Source organism: Ornithodoros turicata, chromosome 1 (genome assembly GCF_037126465.1).
Source record: "Ornithodoros turicata isolate Travis chromosome 1, ASM3712646v1, whole genome shotgun sequence".
NCBI lineage: Eukaryota > Metazoa > Arthropoda > Arachnida > Ixodida > Argasidae > Ornithodoros > Ornithodoros turicata.
Window position 1 is genome coordinate 47,449,231 of NC_088201.1, and position 19,940 is coordinate 47,469,170.

General features: G+C 44.6%; 2 protein-coding genes across 4 annotated transcripts in view; one reads left to right on the forward strand and one right to left on the reverse strand.

The window, feature by feature from the left end:
* The window catches only part of LOC135378169 (uncharacterized), a 91,370-nt gene extending 85,737 nt beyond the window's left edge, over window positions 1–5,633 (reverse strand). For 2 of the 3 annotated variants that reach the window (XM_064611095.1, XM_064611099.1), the window contains exon 1: window positions 5,395–5,633. In XM_064611095.1, the coding sequence (XP_064467165.1) occupies window positions 5,395–5,566 (172 nt within the window). In that variant the 5' untranslated portion in view covers window positions 5,567–5,633. The remainder of the gene's footprint in view (window positions 1–5,394) is intronic. The other variant, XR_010418290.1, reaches the window with a different exon arrangement.
* LOC135378168 (carbonic anhydrase 1-like) overlaps window positions 1–19,940 on the forward strand; it is a 76,688-nt gene that overhangs the window by 7,322 nt on the left and 49,426 nt on the right. The window lies entirely within an intron of this gene.

Genomic DNA, 19,940 nt, shown 5'->3' on the forward strand with positions numbered 1-19,940 from the left:
CATCGGTGCGATCAATCCTGCGGAACACTTTTGATGTGTGTGTGTGGGGGGGGATGTGTTTATTAAGAAAAAAAAGGAAAGGAAAGGAAAGGAAGGAAGGAAGGATGTGGGATATCCTTCCTGGGATGTGGGATGTGTATGGATAACGGTGTTACTACAATGAACATCGGTACAGCGCCTAACCAAACGGTGACCTGCCCTACTGAAATTTTGCACAATACTGCTTTTTACTTTTTTCTGTTTAAGCCAAATAAAGGTATTCTATTCGATACATCCTGAACAGTATACTATAACAAGAATGAAGCAGATAAAAAAAATGAGTGACGAGCTATCGTGCAAAGTCTGCTCTTCATCGCGAGCTCAACGGAAACACAAGTCGCGTTTGGAAGACGCATTAAGACGGCGATTAGAAAAAGGTTACCGAGTTAGAACAGTGCGAACCTCACCATACTATCGTTCTGAGCATACATATAGCCTCAGGGTGCTTGACATTGACTCTGCTCTCAACCGAAAGTACGCCATACAGCTTCTCCGAGTGCTTCCCGAAGGCCCAATATCGGAAAGAGATGTTCCTTGAGGAGAAAAACTCTCGTAATCGATCCGGAGTGAAGAAAAAAACGCGCCCCTTTAATATGCACGCTTCGTTTGGCGTCGGCCTTGACGCTATATAAGCATCTTCCACTATAAAGGGGACTACAACTTCGCTATATGTCCCCCCACTGTTGGCAAACGTGCTGACTCGGCTTCCATGTAAGTTGTAAGCTTACATGCTTTCTGCATGCGAAACTATTGCGCTCGGGTTTTAGCTTTACATCTAAGCCGAGGCAACGGGGCTTATAAAAGTTATAATGCGGTGCCGCTAAACCTGTGGAGTAAAGCAAGAACATGTCGGAAAATGGAGATTGTATTCAGGATTTAGACTGTAAAGTACACGAGGAATTGAAAAGTCCACTTATACTATAATATTAAAAAGACATAATAATAATTTAATAATTGGGGGTTTACGTCGCGAGATTAAAAAGACAATGTCAGTAAAAAGAGATGTGTGGGTGTTAGCCAGATCGTCTAGAATCTACGGCTGCTCGTCACTGGTCGTTTCGGCCAGGGGCAAAAGGAAACTCCTAGCTGGGAAGCGTCTTTCGCTTCCGATAATAGAAGAGCTCCAAGAATCACAGCAGGTGAAAAATTGTTAGCAGAACCCAAGTTTCGTTACACAGAAACCAAGTTTAGCTTTCAATATGGGTTGCTATTAGACGCAAAATACGTCTTTTTCTTTTCTTTCACAAACTGTACGCCAGTGTACAGCACAGCCTTTAGCGTGTCCTTAATTTCATCCCAAGCCCCTTTATTTCTATCATTCATGATGACTGTGATATGCATATAACATTCTGCATATGCTTCCACAGATCCACACTGTACACAGCCTCACTCTCTCCTCTCCCTGGTCCCCAGCCCCGTGCACGAACCTCACAAAATGGATTACGTTCATCAATGTTGCAATCATTCTGCCGTAATGTGGACACACCCCGCAGTATAGGCACCCAGATTACGTGAAGAGCTCTCAGTCCACATAAACACTCGGCAGCTATCGCCCTATAGCATATCTGTGCTTGAGCGCCCCGCCGTTGTCTGCGTGTGACCTGTTCCATACAGTTTGACGCGTCTAGTGAAGCTCGGATAATTCATACAAGAGGAACGCGTGTCGGCAGCGAAGACGTAATGTAAAGTAGGCTAATGGGGGAGGCTGGAGGTGAGGCACGCGAGGGCGGAACGTCCAAGTTCAAGTTACGGGACGTGTCTAGGTGTGTCTAGGCGAAGCATTAGCGTGGCTAAATAGAGAGCTACACAAACTTCTGATCTTATTCAGCCGCCAATCACAGCACCGAATGATACAGTTATCGCGTCTCATTCGAGGAGAGACCGGGACAGTATGCGCCTTTTTCTGTCACTTACCATATGCCCAAATTGGCACAAAAATGTGTACGCAACCCATATTCCATAAACCCAGGGACGAGAAGGATGTAGCTCTGAATGAGGGTTGTTTGTTTGTGGACGTGTTACGTTTTCTACGTACTAAGTTTCGTTTTTAGAGTGTTACGTCTGCGTACTCTTAGAAGCCCCTGTCGTGTCCTGTTCACTTCGTTGTTGGGAACATGACCTTGAGTAAGAGGACAGCAAGTATAGGGACGACACAGACGCGACATTGGCGAGACACGACACAGACGAACAAGTCTTTGAAAAAGATGTATGACACGCAGAGTTGTACGTAACGCGTTACTAGTAAATGCGTTACTAGTAATCAATTACTTTTTCAGTAATTTTTTAACGTAATCAAATAAGTTTGTGAGCAAGTAATTTTCCAAGTAATCTGAATACAATTTTCGGTAATCAATTACTTTTTTTAACTTTCTGTCAACAATGGCAACTCTATTCCAAGCCAATCTGTACTTCTGTTCCACCACGAGTTCGACTGAAGCAATGACGTAGAGGTCACTGTGACGGCAGTCTCTAGTCCACACGTGTTCCATGCACACCACAGTAATATGATAAACCCTTACAACCGCGACCTACTGGAGCAACAGTAAAATAGGTGACTGTATTGATACATTGTGCGGGCTGAACATAGCAATAGTAACAAAACGACCCGCATGTTTCGATGTTGTTTTAAGTGTGTATATAAATCTGCAATAAACGCGTGTATGTGTTTTGTATGTTGCTTTCAAATGTATTTGTGAATTACACTTATCATGTACGTTGGTGTCTCATATTAGAATTTGCAGCAAGAGCTGCATGGTTGCATTCACCGCAAGCTCGTTGGCTTTGGTATGGCTCACAATTTAAAAGTAATGGTAAAAGTAACGCGTTACATTTTTAATCGGTAACGTATTACATTTGTGATGAAGTAATTTGTAACGGTAAAGAATTACTTTTCGCGCAGTAGTAACAGTAATTGTAATCAATTACTTTTTTCGAGTAACGTGTACAACTCTGATGACACGTGCCCGATGTAGCAAGCTGTCCTTTCATCATCATCAGCTCTATCATTGTAATTATTTCGCTTTCCGTCTGCCCGGCTCAGCTTACAACCCTTTCGACTTGCATGTATTATTATCTTTCGTTAGTCACGCACAATCACAAAATAGTTCAGATTGCCATTCCTAGCTTTCCGATTATGATCCATTCCTCGTCCTTTGCGCTCAATTTTTCAAAATGCCGGTCTACTGTCCTTCTCTTTTCTCTCATCGCATCAATAACGGACACAGCATAGCACCTGCAGTGCAGCGGAAACAAGACAAAAGAAAGAAACACGAAGCAGGCGGCCCGACACTGTATAGGAAGCCTACCCTGCGCCCCGTGTGCACACAGCTGTTCAAACGTTTCAAGTGTAGGAGGAAGTAAAGCATTTTACTCGCGTACCTGAGAAGAGGTCGAGGAAGCCGGGAGTAACAACCTGTACCGTATTCTCCTAACAATGCGCATCTATAGTTCAGCTTCAACTTGTACATGTTGTTCATGTAAGCAAGTTACATGTGCGTCGAACACTCTGTCCCAGCAGATACTTTAGTTGGCTGCATTCACGGAAATACAAACGAGCGTTGTTTTCCAAAGCGGTTGTGTAATACCACGGGTTATATACGTCTGCAGTGCTACTATTCGTTGGTGGTATAGGAAAACGTGGCAGACAAGCGGACACAGAAAAATGCAGCGTACGCGGTTCTTTTTTGTGTGTGTGTGTGTGTGTATGTGTGTGTGTGTGTGTGAGTGCATTTGTTGCGTCTCAACACGACGAATGCGTACTCGTATATCTGAGCACAGCACCCTGTCATTAAAGTGCACATATCACTGGAACAGCTCAGCAGATGAAAACCTCCAGTTTAATGTGAATTGTTCAATCTGTCTCACATACGTATGCCTAGTCGCGTAGCCTTCTAATAGTTAAGCTAACTGCATCTTGAAACCTAGTGCATTACAGCGGCAGGTAACATATTTCCAGCAACAAATTTCCAACGGCAGCGGCAACAAATTTCCAGCACATTGCAAAGACTCGCAAACGGCCGTGAGCTATTCCATAGCAGGCATCTATTATATCGCTCCCCGCGCGGGATAAAAACCCATCTGACCTGATAATAAGGAACACATTACACATATGTAGTTGCGAGGCCGCCTAACAGCTGCATGCACTTCGCCTTCAACAGCTTGCAGCTCCGAACAAGCAGGTCAAAGGGTGCCTAAACCACGTCAGTTACGTGGATCTCGGTACGACAGCGACGACCGCACATTTTCTTACCCAGCGTAAGCTCACAAATTTGTTGGAAATGATGAAACACGTCGTTCTTATAGGTTGTTTTCACATGCCGTCAAACGAACGCGTTTGGGCGCCATGGTGGTGGCCACTTTTTCGGCGCAGCAGCCGAGATTATCTAGCATTTGCTCGAAAACGAAGCCTTGAATGGTGTTTTGAAATCCGGTCGCGTCCATTCCCTTCTTTTATCCCTAAGACACTTCGTCATTGTCGTTCTCACATTTTCTTTTATGAAAACTATGGTTGCTGCATTGAAAAATAGCGCAGTTTGTCATCTTTCAATGCCGCTAGCACGAAAAGTGATCACCAGTAGAAGGATTCACTGCCACGTCACAATGTGACGTATAGGTGAAAACTCCCTGTGGGGACCTCTATATGATTCAGTTCCTCAAACCGTGACGCCGGTTCGAATCCGGTCACCATCTGCGCTGTCTGAGGTTTTCCCTGGGTTTTCCGAGGACTTTCCAGACGAATGTCGGCACAGTTCCCCCTGAAGTCGGCCCAGGACACATACTAACCCCTCTGTCCCCCACTCCTTCCTGCTGTCCTCTCTCCATCGTCCACGTCTGTACGCCGCTCATAGTCACAGTTGCTTCGCGGCGCTAACACGGAATTAAAAGAAAAAAAAAAGTTCCTCAAACCTGCCGTTTATGGGCTATAGCAACCATCCCTGTGAAGGTATACGTGCAGTGCCATGCAGGATGCCCCTGGTGCGATGCGTTATGTGAAATGAAATAGTGATCGCTTCGATTAACAACAGCAAATTAACGATGCGCTAGTGCCAGCCATAAGACTACACGTATGTACAGCTATAATCTGATGCTGTACCCCATCCCTCCTTTTCGAGGCTGCTTCCAATCTTTCGACGAAGCATAACTAGATAACGCTCACATTAGCAAAAGTCAGTCACCTGTAGCGTACTTATAACAGACGTAAGATAATACGTTATTTCATATCGTTTACTTTAACTAGACGCTGTGAAATTCGCGACGTAGTCAGGTAGTGACACGCGCGACATCGTTTCCGCCCCCAGTGCACAACAGCGACGCGACTCATCAGTTTTACGAAAAGCGCGTAAGAAGCGTGCCTACCTGTCTGCGAAATCAATCCTTCATAAACCAGCCGAATAAACAAGCATGAACACAGTCGAACGTAGTAGGCGCTGGGCAAAGTTCGAAGTTGGATATTCCAGCACGGCCGAAGCACGGAGCTGTTTTCTGGTTGTTGTTGTGCAGAAAATCTTACACTGGCTTGCGTGTCCATGTTGGTCGCTTCAGTGCAATGTGCGTCGCTCTCGTTGGTCGTTCCGTTCTCTCTTCGTTCGTTTCTATGCTCAACCCACCCCGGCAGAATAAACTGCGCTGCACGATAACGATGAGTGCAATTCGCCATACTGCATCACTCCGAAGATGTATATGTAATACAAAGAAGGGGAAAGAGAAGGCAAAAAGGGGGGGGGGGATGTGCATCAATAATATTACCTGTCGGCGAAGACGTGACCCCTAAAAATTATCGGCTTCCGTGTATACAGTCAACTGAAATAATGCAATGCTTCTTGTCGTGCGATATACGATTCTGTCGTCGAACATATTGTGTGTATATCGTTTATGGGCAGATGGAGAGTGGACAGCAGGAATGAGAGGGAGACAGTGGGTTAGTGTGCGTCCTGGGCCGAATTCAGGGGGAACTGTGCCGACATGCGTTTGCAAAGTCTGCCGGAACACCCAGGAAAAAACCTCAGACAGCACTGTCGGTGTTAGGATTCGAACCCACCACCTCACAGCCTTCAGCACCACCTTTGCTACCACCAACGATCTTTTACCCACTCGGCCATGCCGCTGGTATGCGTACTTTCCTAGCAGAAGAAACATATTGTTACAATATTTGTTCTCTCGTTAAAGTTGTAGTAAAGGCGTTACCACACTTAACCGTGACGCGCGATCACGTGGTCTGCAGAGACGCCAGCGCCGCCAAGCGTTGAAACCGAGTTCCAGACATTGGGTCCCTGCGTCAACGCTCAGCGGCGCTTACGTCTCTGCGGGCCACGCGATCGCGCGTTACGGTTTGAAATTGATGTTGATGAAGAAAAATACTAATGAGAGGTTGAATTCGTCACACGACAAATTCGGCTACTCCCATAAACAGACCCCCCCCCCCCACACACACACACACACACCACACACTTTCGCGACGGTTTTAAGTGTGGCGACGCCTTTACATACGCAGTTTAGAATTAAATTCAAACCATCACCGACGCCCGGACAACTCAGGACAATGGCGCAATAAGGTATCGACAATATGAAGGACATACCTGTTTTAAATTTTTCGTAATATACTGTAACAGATATGGAAGCTGATTTTTTTTCTCTCCTCAGCCATTCCTTCGGTCAAGCGTGTTAGGTCATTCTGCGCAATAGAAACAGTCCACGTGCTCCTCATGGCATAATTTCTCTGGAAATCTTCGATGTCTCACACTGTTAGAACGAAAGGTATGCAAGGGATATAAAATGGGTATCAAAGCAGGGCTTAAGTAACACTTATATATAATATTGTATGTATGCGTATGTATATGTATTGTATGTATAATAGTAATATTATACCTTATCATCACCGTCTATACCCCTTTTATGAGGTGTAGAGCACTGACGCTATACCTCCCCCGGTAGCAATGCGTGTAATAAGGAACTTGTTCACTACGTTTGTACCTTCGGAGCCGTTTGTGTACCTTACCTGTGCAACCTGTGCGAGCATTTGTCGTAGAGATGGTAAGATCTCGCTAACGCGATAGCATATTTAACAGAGGGAGTGGTTTATGGCAGCGCATTTTCTTTTCCTTAGGGGGACACTAAAGTGCAAGGATATGTACGATATCCCTCTCCCTGCGACAATGCGGAAAGGCCTCAGATTGGTATCCTCAAACGATCCCCCGCGATTATTGGACAACTCGTGTGAGAAGAGCAATAGACGTCTGCTCCGCATTGTCGGCCTTCTTGAGAAAGAGAGGAAGAGGGAAACCGTCAACGTGTAGACACCAGCATAATGGCGGATATACGGGGCAGTTCACGTGAAAAGGTGCATTATGCGAGGGTTAAACCAACAGGATTTAGTTGGCCGTCGTCTCGCGCGAGTCAAGGTGTTTTTGTATTACCCTGATTAGTTAACTACTCAAATAATTACCATATGGTCGTTAATGAATTATATCGGTTTCCGATATCATTTCTTAGAGCCAGGAGAAAAAACAGGCAAGCCGTAGAACGCTTTCAGAGACTCAGAATTCAGTTGTTTTCAATACAATATCATCAAATATCAAATGTATTTTTTGTTAAAAAGATTACCGAAACTTTAATTTAAAAACACGTGACAACGTGGATCCGGGTCATTAGGGCGCAGCGATACTATCTCCTCAAGCGCGCTATGAAGGAACCAGACTTACCCACTTATAGCCTCACTCGAAAGCCTGGAAGGCATACGGCTAGTCTCCCCCCCCCCCCCCCCAAAAAAAAAGAAAGCGGAATGAAGGTGAAGTCAACGTTCGGTCACAGCGTGCATTCACAACCACCGAGGATTGTCGTCGCCCGAAGTCCTACGTCACCCCCACGTCACTTAACATCATCGTCGAGAATGGATGGGTACCATAAATAGAAAATCATAATATCAATAATAAATAAATAAATAATAAATGGAAAAATAATAGGGGAGGAACATTCGGGGAATGCCTAGTTATTCTCATCCTGACCTGGTAGTTCATTAAAAGTAACGAACCGCGAACAATATACGCGCAAAACGACACCCATCACCCAGCTCCCAGCGCATCGGACAAGAGCCACCCTGTAGCAAAACGGTGGGCGTAACCAACCATCGTGTTGTAGCGTGACGCGCTACAAGCAGCTTGACCGCACGGCTGCGTATGGCAACACATGTATGCGTAACAAAGAAAAACAAATTCGGGACAAAGTAGAAACAACAAAGTACCAAAATGGGTGTGGTGCCAGGCGCAGTTAGTGATCCAGACGTTGATGGGCTGTGCGCGGCTGCTGCTTCTGCTGGTGTCGGAAGCTGTGGCGAGTTCATTATTCGAGCACAAAAGGATGTTAGTGAATGTGGCTTGTGGACCCACGCTCTTCCATGTAGCGGTTTTTGCAGTCATTGCTTACGCATTTGCGGCGATGTCCTGCTACAAAAAGAGAAAATATGTAGCAATAGCGGTAAGGAGTAACGGTAAAGGAAGGGCATGGGTAATGGGGCGAATGAGCGGGGCATTAATAAATCGACTAGCCTCTCGGAATCCCAAATCCATCGCGACTAATCAGTGCACTATCCGTCACGTTACAGATCCGTATACAGGCGCGGAACCGCGACTGCGAACGAATTTGTTTATTATATTATGTATTGTTGGTATGTAACCAAAGCAAGGTACCGCGTTACACAACAGTCAATATTAGGCACCGTTCTGAAATAACTAAAGTTGCCGAGGCGTCTAAGTAAAAAAGAATGGGAGAGAGCTCCAGGAGGTTTTGGGCGTAGTACATACGTTGGTGGCGTTTAATTTTATGTAATATAATTAACTAATTTTAATATATTAGATCAATTAATTAGGAATTACGTCACAGTTATATTAATTCAACCCTACACCACCAAACCGTAACTCCAAAGCGCCGCATGTACGATCTAAAAGGCGTAAAGTCTATGTCAAAACAGGCCAGGGAAGTCTTTGAAGCCCGTTTTCATTGCGTCCTTGGAACCAGGAGTCTTGTAACCGACGGCATGGCCGAGTGGATACTGGACCCACTCCTTGGCGGCATTGTCCCAAAGCCACGTTAAGGGATGGGAGGTGCTGGGTTTTTGCCCTATATACCAACGCCTGTGCCGTCTCATGTCGTCCCCCGTTTTTCTGGCAGACCTTCCGGACGGCTGTCGGAACGATTCCCCTTGAGGTCGACCCGGCATGCATATCACGCCCCCCGTCTCACACTATTTCCTGCTGTACTCTCTCCATATCCACAGTTGCTTCGCGGTGGCAACACAGAGTACACCAAAGAAAGAACAGAACAGAAGTAGAAAGGAAAAAAATGGAAACGTAGGAAAGAAAGAGTATCGCATCACCAAGCGCTTCGATTAAACGTTAGTGTTACACAAAACAACGCAAACAAATTCGTGTCACCTTTGCAAATCAGCTAGTCTCGGTGGGTTGAGGCTAGCTGATTTGCGAGCGTAACACGATGCAGAGTAAAGAATGCGCGTCTTTGTAATGGAATGTCCCACGCCATCACATGGTAGCTGGTACGTTGCATCAGAAATGCATAGGCTTTTGCACATAAAAATGCTCTCAGCCAACGCCACATAGATAAGCAAAGCCTGACCGCTGACTTTACATCGACGTGGCGAAACAGTGCAAGGAGGCATTAAGCATGCTTTCTGTATCGAGGTGACGTTGACTCAGCGAGGTGCAATACTCTGTACCAAGCCCTGCAGGCATTTCGTGGCGTTGATTAGAGCACCTTGTGACTCTTCTGCTAAAACATTTGGTTACAACCAAATTTTATGAATGCCTTCAGCCATATCGTACAGCAGACCCTCAATAGCGCGTAAAGTTGTTACAAAGTTGCTACAACTTTACGCGCTAGGTGCCTATTTGGCTTACGATAGAAAAGCGCTGTCGCAGGACAATCACTGTACTTTCTCAGACAGCCCTTCGTCAGTTAATCGTCGCGTGTCCTTTCGCATCACGACTAGTTGGCATAGCTACTGACGGCTGCCTAACGAGAATGCGGGAGTATATTCATCTCCCCTGTCAACCTTCCTCCCTTCCTCGCGACTCCCGACTTGATGGTGATCTTTGAAACGCTAATTGCCGCGATGCTTCAGAAAGTTCCCTCCTCGTACTCCTAGGTGCTGCTTATTTCCGACTCTCTGTAGGTTCTCTCTCCCTCGGTTAAGCCTGCACCACGAGCCCACCCACTCCCGGACCGATTCCTCCGTCTTATTCCAGTACACTTGCCCGATGTTATTTTAGCTCCGGTCCCATCTTTTTTTTTTTTAAAGTCATCTTTGTCTTTAATCTATCTCATGCTTCTCTCACCGTTTGTTAGTTTATCCTTTATTTCCTAATTCTTTTGTTTTCTTTTTATTTACTTTATTATTCTTTTATTTATGTTTCTTTTTCTTTTTTGCGGAATAGCAAGCCGACGTCTCGTTTGCCTTACGTTTCCTCCCTTTTTTTTATTTGTTCTAATAAATATATCCCCCCCCTCGAATCTGACAAAATTAAAAAAGGAACCCCTTCGCATGGAAGAAAGGAGAAATGCATCAACAAGGACTCTCTACCTTCTTGTTCTGAATGGTTGAGATTGAACGGTTACGAACAATATACAAGATCTTGACCTCCAATTTCAAACTACCCCGCCTCACTTCAGTTCAATATTCGAGTCTCGAACGGCATTAATTCTTTTTATTTCTTTATCTTTTTTTTTTCAATATCTTTCAAACGTTTTTTTTTCTTTCTAAAGTTGACATTGTACGCCTTAATTCATCGGCCACGACAATGTCGGTGAAGCTTCACCCCAATAAAACGGTTAGACGTAACATATATAATATAGATACTGCTAAAGGGTATACATTGCTCTGTTGGACCGCGCTGGCGACCGCGAGTCAAAAATAAGTCATAGCTTTCTGGTGTTCCGGTCGCATTTCCTATACAAGCCTCTTTCGTAAATGGAGCTATCACCATGGCAGCGCACAAAAGCGAATATCGCGAAGGCTGTTGTGATTATATGGAGCATTAGTGTATACATGCTTATTCATAAACGCAAACGCAAAGGACCAGCATCGCGCCTTTTCCAAGGGACAATGCACTGCAACATTATAACGTCGTGGTTGTGAGGCTGGAGTGCTTCGGTTTCTGTGGTTAATATAGCGAAACCTTTCGTTCCTCATAATGATTCGGCTGCTATCATTCTGCTACAGTTAGCAGACACAAAGAGGGTCGGCGGGTATGGTGTACCCTAAGGGGGTTGCCGGAAGGAAGCAGCGAGGACGTTCAACTTCCGCTCTTGTGCAATACCAGCCTTTTATTAAGCCAGCGTCTTTCTGTCTTCCGGAGGACTGGCTTACCGGCGGAAGCATTCCGGCTACCATCGTGGTAAACTTAGAGGGAGAGTTATTCGCCTGAACAGCTCATTCCGCCTTGCACGCAACGTCTGACGGCCGGTACAACGTATATCATACCCACAGAGTAAGGCTTGTCTCCCTTTTCGAAGGCTCTCCCTCATTTCCGCGCTAACAGAATAGCTTTCAGAGGCAGAACACGTAAAGCTATTCAGTTGTTTTGAATCTCATAAAAATAGCGGCCACTCTAGCTCCAGTGAATGACAAATAATCTGAAGGTTGGGTTACATCACTTCAGCCTCTATGCGAAGTCCACATGTCGTTAGGCTTACAGTGACTGTAGTTAAACCCAAGTTTCAGCGCCGTTGGCATGGGCCGTTAATTACGTCGAGGTCGAGAACCATCATAGCAGCGGGAGCTATCCGTCTCCCCTCGTTGCGACGCTTAATAAAATGCCACTCTAGGCCTCGTTCATAACTCATTGACTCCGCTAGCCCGCGTCCGCCATTTTCCTTTTCTTTTCTTTTTTTTTTTTTCGTTTTGCTTTGAGCATATCGCAATTTACGATGCCATGCCATACATTTATGTGCATGAAATTGCTTCTCCGTTGTTATGTATTGGACCTGTGAGAGCTCAGTGTCTGAGGAGATTCCTCCACACGTTACGTTATGTGTAGTGGTAGAAAGAAGAAAATATGCCTCGTCGGTGATCAGCTCATATTTCCGGTTTAACCCGTTGCATGCTTATGCTGTCGATATATGCAGGATGGGCTTGGTTGAATCTGCGGTGTGCCTCGCGTGTGGTATTGGACTACATCAGCCCCGTCGTGCTAGAGTGCCAGCGGTCTATACATTGGAGAGAGAATCGTTCTTGTGGCTGGTGTTTTGCGCATGGATGACCGCCCTGCTTCTCTCGCTCAGCTTTTGGGTCCCTGGGATAATCCCCGTAACCTAAGACAAGCAGTCGCTCTTCTAGTTGCCCTCCTGAACCAAGCCGAACTAACTGTACAATTATGAGTAATGAAGTGAACTGCCGCCGATTCTGCGCACAAACAGCGTAGGACGTAATGTGATGTGATGTGACAAAGAAAAAAATGGGGATCTGAGTTTCGACGAAGTCGAACTGGCTACCCCAGTACACTTACACACAGAAAGTACGTACACACGTAGGACGTCTCACAGTGTATTCTTTTATTTCTTTCGAGTCCCGGAACGTGTCGCGCTTATGCGTCCCTTGGAATGGAGTGGGTAGCACATTTAATGGCTGCTAATGCTTACTTATTTATTTACTTATTTTTCTTTTCTAATAGAATGTAACGCTCACACTGATGCATTACGGTACGACAAGTCCTGCTGATTTACATGTCTCCCACACGATTCATGGGGAGGGAGTGTCGCAACTTGTCTAGAGATGGTGCCTGTATAAATACGAATCAAATGTAAGAGGACTATATATTTAGATGTTGTTGTTTTTGTTTTGTTTTTTCTCGAAACTGGGTCGCTAAAAAAACAGCATGCATGCGTGCATCCGCTACGTCTCGGCGCCTTACATAATGAGTTTGGCCCTAACTTATTCATCCTTAACATAGAATAATATGCATACCGGAGGCCCAGCCGTGTGGATGCAGCATGTGCTCGTTGATGGTTACACCAACGTCATGCTTAGGACTGAGGGGCGACCGGGTCGAATCCCACAACCGACTGAGAAGGTTTTTCAATGGATTTCCAGGGAGACTTTACAGACACATGCGAAATTGACCCAGGACACCAACCAACCCCCCTCTTTCCCGCTCCTTGCTGCTGTCATCTCTCCACGTGTGTACAGCACTCAGATGTTTCGCAGTGCTAATGCAGAATTCTTTAAAAAAATAGGCAAACTCTAAAAGGTGTTTCTATGGTACCAGAAGCTGTGCAAGATACGATATTTATCTTCCCGATACTATAGCCAGTTCATTAACGCTGCAAAAGCTGGAGATGGACGAACTTTAATACTTCTGGGTACAGTTGCTTAGATACGCTGTCTTCCGCGATGGATGTTAAATGCGGCGTGCTGAGATTTCGGTGCACGTTAAAGAACGCTCAGGTGGGCGAAACTAATCCACAGGGCGACCACTGTAGCTTAATTCGCTCATATTCCACGATTTGTCATTATTATAATGTTAAGTTGCTAGAGATAGCGTGTGTTAAATTGATATCAGCTTACTTAGTACTTTGCCTATCTCACCTGTACTCTGTTTTAAATGTTTTTGTCGACGTTTTATGCTCAGGATACGGAAAACACGTTTCTCCCGATGTACACCTCAGTTCGAACTATTCTTCTGAATTGCACTTTTTCTTTTGCTTTATACAGAACTGCCAGCATTAAGCAGTGTATTCGGAACGATAATTTCGTTACCGGTGTCTCTTATTTGCTCTTCTTCTTCAGGTAAATAACATATGGTAAATTAGACGGGGAGTACTATCAGTAACATATTTTTGCCCGCCATCGAGTGCTTCAGTTGGATAGTACTTCCGCGTTCCTGAGATGATGCCCTCCAAAATGGTAGGGAAAAACTGTCTGACATGTATCTTTAAAATATCCCAATGCTATAAATAAGCGAATAAAACGCGCTCGTAAATTTACAACAATTCATTTGAGGTGACTACCTGTACTCAGGAGTCTTGAGTACTTTCATTTCCCGATTGTATTCGTAATGTACTGAGATCACACATTGGTACTTACCGTTGCATTTTAAGTGACTTATCAACGTTAACTCTTACACGCCCGCATAGCATCATTACCGTTACAACACAAGGCATTTGCACAGGTCAGTCGTATATGTGCGTTGTTTGTGCTCGCTGAGAATGTTACGCTGTGACCGCCTCTGTGTGGGGACCTGTCGTCTGCAATGGATCGCTATGTCAAGCGCAGCTGACACATTTCCTAGATAGCAAAGAAATGTGTCAGATATGTGCGAGAAATGTGTGAAAGTTATGTGTGAGTGCCTTAATGTAGTATCTACACGAGTAATAAACAACATCCTGACCAGCAAAGAAACTGGCTTATCATGTGAAAAACGTGTGCTAAGATTGGACTTGGATTTAAATGAAAACTAATATCGAGATTGTGGCCTCACAAGGGGCCGGCTGCTAACAAGGAAGACAATTTTAGTAATAATAGTGTTCCGCTCTACGTATACATATGTACATACAGGAGAAGCCTCAGTCGGTTTCCGACTTCCACACTCCAAATTACAGAACAGCACAATTCCCCTCCCCCCATCTGGCAATAGGTAAAATCCAGTACTGCCCGGAGTGTCGCGCTTTCTGCTTTTCAGCCGCGCTTACAAACAAAATACATTCCACTACACTCCAACTTGGGACTAAAGCTTGGCTCCCGTTCGAGAAGTAAATTGCGTAATACGTTGATAGTGAATCATTAGTGACATTTGTATTAAGTCAGAAGAACAGAAGCTATACAAACAATGAAGCACCTCAAAACATTTTAATGAGCTTCGCTGCAGAGTCTGCATTCTATCATATGACGGAGTGCAGACTTTGCACTACATCTCGTCACACATCAAACATTATTTTGAGAGGCTTCATTCTTTTGTAGCTTTTGTCGTTGAAAATTCGAAACTGAAATAGCCAGTAAATGGTTGTAACAACAAGCGAAGGACCAAATTTCGTCCGTCATGTCGACACGAGAGAGACAGCGAGAAAAGCTCTGGAACCAGTTACCGACATATCTTCGCGCACGTGTGAAACAGGTTCTAAAGTCGTAGGACTTTCCCATAACCTCGAGGGCAATAAAATAAATAAACAATAACTTTTTGAAATGGGTTATTCTGGCGCTTTCCATATCTACGTAAAGACTACGCTAATTTTAATAATTAAAATCTTAAAATTTTATTTAGTACACGTATCAAATGCTTACTATTGTCAATCGCTTTTTGAAACTTTCAAAATTAATTTGACATCTAGCATTTTGTAAAACCTCAGGGTTGACGAAAGTTAAAAATTAAATGCAACGTGAGCACTCATTATCACTGCCAACGTCTTGATCATTTTCCAACACAGTTTCATCAACTTTGACTTTTGAGACGCAATATAATGCCCAGTACTACCATGCGGGTGTTCGCTTTTTAGATATCAGCTTTAAATGGAACTTTAATAAATGAAGTTAACATAGAATATGAAAGCTATATGTAGCACACATCTGTGTAGATGTTCCACCCCTATTGCACTCGACTTTCAGTACATTGTGCTGCTTGGGTTGCGCCTTTTTGTGACACTTTACGCATTTTACGTTAACGGTCACAGGAAGGTGTGCGCGCCTCTCAAACCAGAAATGATAACGACATTGTCCTGCGCTGTGGTTGGCTCGTTATGTGGTGAAGTTACGATTTTAGAGTGCAGGGTAAGGAGGTAATCAACAAAAACTTGGATACGGTAGCATTTATTTTCACCCGCCTGGTCTGCTTCGTGGAAATATTCCGCATACTTACTATACATCGTGCCCTTTAGCTACGGGGTGAACGTGCCGTGCGGGGTGACTGCGCTGTCAGCCCATGCCCAGCTACTGCTATGTCCAGCGCGACAAGAGAATGCGGATGTGACGAAAATGACAGGGCCTGCGTCGAGCATACGGGAAAGACATAAAGCATTGCGCTCTTCACCTGATATGCCCTAGTGTGTCCCACCTTCCGCGGATGACAGGTGAATCATCAGCGGGTACAAATAACAACCTACGCACTTTCAGTAAAATGTGCTGCAGATGGAGAAGGGCTCAATAGCAAAACCAAAGTCCGAACTACCGTGCATTCTTTTTTCATACATCTCAGTGTTTGGCGGCTATTTAGCCATCGCTGCTATTTCATACATTTTGTACATCGTGGAGTGGTAACATGGATCGCATCGTCATTGTGGAGCGTCGAAAACGAGCACTGGCCGTGCCTTTGTAGCACTTGTGACATACGGGAAGATGAATGGAATCTGACGTGACACTGAATAGAATAACGTGTGTTTCATGTTCAGTCGCTGGGCATGAGAGATAAGCTATAGATATTATACCCCAACATGAGGTACCACCACGAAATCCCTACATGCAGTGAGAACGTCACTTCCAGCCTGCATATGTGCCATACCGGTTGCCTCACGAAGGTCCTCCGGCTGAATTATTCGTAAACAGGTGGCGGAATCGAAAAGCTTTTTTTTAAGTGAGCGTCCCTGAGACACAGGTCATGAACTGAGCCGTGAGCGGCTCATTTGCATACGCATTAATTAAATAAAACTCCTAACTTTTTAAAGTTAAATTCGGACGCTTTCGGAACCTCTGTTTTACCTACTGGAACCTATACAGCGAACGATGTTCCAGAAAAAAAAGAGAGAGTGTATGCAAATGAGCCGCTCACTGCTGAGTTCTTGGCCGATGTCTCAGGGATGCTCACTGAAAAGAAAGCGTTTCGATAGCGTCACCTGTTTACTAATTATTCAGCAGGGGGCCTTCGTGAAACACCCGGTAGAAGACAGATGTGCTCATATACTGGCAACTTTCGACTAGAGAATTGCTTCGTTTCATTAACGCTCGATTTCCGAACGGTGAATGCATTTTGAGAGAACGAACGTGGAATACCCGAGGATGTTTTTTTTTTGTTGTTTTTTTCGTCGATTAGTGAACGGATTAAGCTTAGACCAAGTCAGCCACAGGTCGACAAACCATCACATGTCCGCGACGACCGAAGGAAAGTCGGCGATGTGCCAGGAATGCTGACTCATGTTTCTGTGGCAAGAACAGGTAAAGAACTGTCGTTTTCGACTAAGAAATTGACATATAGAGAGGAACAAAGCGGAAAGCGATTGGTCGAAAATAAACAGCCTACCTTCCAAGGCAGAAGCAACCTTCGGCAATCCTTTAGTCTACGATGGCATATATTCGTCGGGGATAACCATTACGAACTCAGATTACGTACAGAGCCAGTGATAGCTACTGTGCTGAACATGCTGCCCTAAGTGGAACAATGTATTTGAACCACATCCAGGATACAATGCCTTACATTGAAGACATGACCTATGAAAGAGAAGAAGACAACGGTAGACAAATGGAGTGCACGTCAATCGTTAAGGTATCAGCGTTTGTAGTGAGTGTATATTTCGAAAAAATGTAGTTTTTACTAAATACCCCCATAAAGATCTGCTTTACCACTTTCCAACACTTCCATTCATTCAAATCCTCGATTTAGGAGTCAATCCATTTATGAACGGCCGTCCAAAAACCGATAGTTGACTGTCACTATCCTGGGGCATATATGACATATCATCTGTGTCGGCCGACCGATGTATCATACCGAGCAGGAAATGTACATATTTTACTGTGTCTTTTTTTCTTTTCTTTAAGAATAGTTATAAGGTTTATGCAATACCTAACCTGTTTAATGTTGTCATGACCTACGTGGTCATGTCAACATCCTCCGTGCATAGTCATAGCAAGAAAGTGGAGGTCAGATTGAAGGTTCGGAGGCCAGTCGGTCCGGTACAGTTCTGTAACTGTATTGATTATATCGGGTCATTATGTAAATGTCGCACGTACCTTCATTCTATTACGAGTATGAAGCATGCTACATTACCCATCACCTTACACTGAGGCACATCTCCGCCTTGCGTGATTGAATAGTTAGGAACGTACTTTTCGCCTATTCATATTCACCTATTCTTTCTTCGATCCTTCTCAAATATGTCATCTGCGGATGTAATAATCCTAAGCGGCGCGAAAAGAGCCAGATCCCAAAAGACGCCAGCACCATGAACAAAATACCTCCAAGTGCGCTCCTCCATTTCGGATGAACTGCTGCTGCCATCGTTCCCGAGAGCGCTTTGAAGAGGGGGGAAACTGCGAAAAATTTTGAAGCAATTTGCACCAGTGGAAAGCTGGGTAAGACCTAATATCTCAGCGTGTAAAGGGCCTTTGTGCGACGAATGGAATCGAGTTTCTTGTAGATTGGACGGAGAGGAATAACGTACGTTCAAATGTGCAGATATGCTTTTTTTTTTTTTTTTCGAGGCAAAATTTATTTCAAACAGAAACCGAACATAGCGACTAGCCTAAAAAAGTGCGTTATTGCGACATATTTCTTCGGAGTTCGAAATTGAAATATGTAGAATTCCATATTGGTTCGGAATTCGGATTGAATACACAGCTATGCGCTCCGATATTCGAAAACTCGGAGTATATTCCCACAACCCTAGTCAGATATCTGCGTTTCAGGTCGCCATGGCATTAACAGACACACTGAAACAACTGTGTCTCTCGACCATTCCTACCAATAAACCGTTACGCGTGACGGACACGCAGACCATATAGCATACGCTTCGCAGGTATAATCAAGTTGTACAGTAACCGTCTCCTTTCCAGGACATTCGGCTGTTACGCTTATATTTCATAGGACACTGGCGATCGCGAGTTGTTAAGAGGAAGCAGGAAAGGCTGTTATCGCAAGGGATACGGCTCGTGTGGTTAACTATAACGGGCGGCTATTTTTATAACGTGCATAACTGCTGCAAGCATGACGTTAATTGCCGCGAGCAGGGACACGGTAAGCGGGCTGCGGCTAGTAGTTGAACCAAAAGGAGGGGAATGCTTTGTGAGAGAGAAAAAGAAAAGAGAGAGAGAGGAACATGCAGACGATCACGGTAGGTGTTGCGATTTGAAAATCGCACAGTATGTTTTTTATTTGTGTGCTTGTGTGTGTGTGTGGGGGGGGGGGGGCAGGTCATGCCTAATATCAGGAACCATTATTCTCTTTTCGTGATCTCACTTATTATTTTAAGTCGTCAGGGTACACTCAACAAAGAGAATGGCGAGAATGCTATACTCTTACAACATAACTTCACCGCGTAACACTCCCCTAGCCAATCATCACCCCCGATAACATGGTTCTCTCCCCTGTTTTTTTTTTTTTTTTCCAAAACGAGACGAGGTACGTGTTTCATGGAATCTTAGCGAAGGATGTCTACCGATGTTAATAATGGAAAGGCACCGATGCAAGCAATGCACTAATGCAAGCAATAGATTTAAGGGTGGCCTGCTCACATCCTTTGACTCTTCTTCCGTGGCATCGGGTAGCGGGTACCTATGGCATCGGGTAGTATCGGGTATCCGCGCGATCGACATTATCGAGCGAGGTGTCCGCGGAGGAGAGCATGCGCCAACAAGATATCGTGGGAAAAGAAGGTTATTCGAACGAGAATGCATTTTTATCTTCACTTTCTCGTTATTTGTTCGACAAAAATTTCACAAATTGGAACTTGATACTATCTTGAGAGTAACGAGTTAATTTTTTGAGTGTTTAGCACTCTTAAAACGATAAAAAGAACCCAATGCAAGGGGACAACGAAAGGGACAGAAAACGAGACAAACACAGCACTCGTTTTCTGTCCCTTTCGTTGTCCCCTTGCACTGGGGGTTTGTTATCGTTTTTAAATGGACCACCAAACCGCCCGGATTTTAACTTAGTACTCTACTCAGCTACTTTTTTGCCTGGTACTCAGTGGCTTAA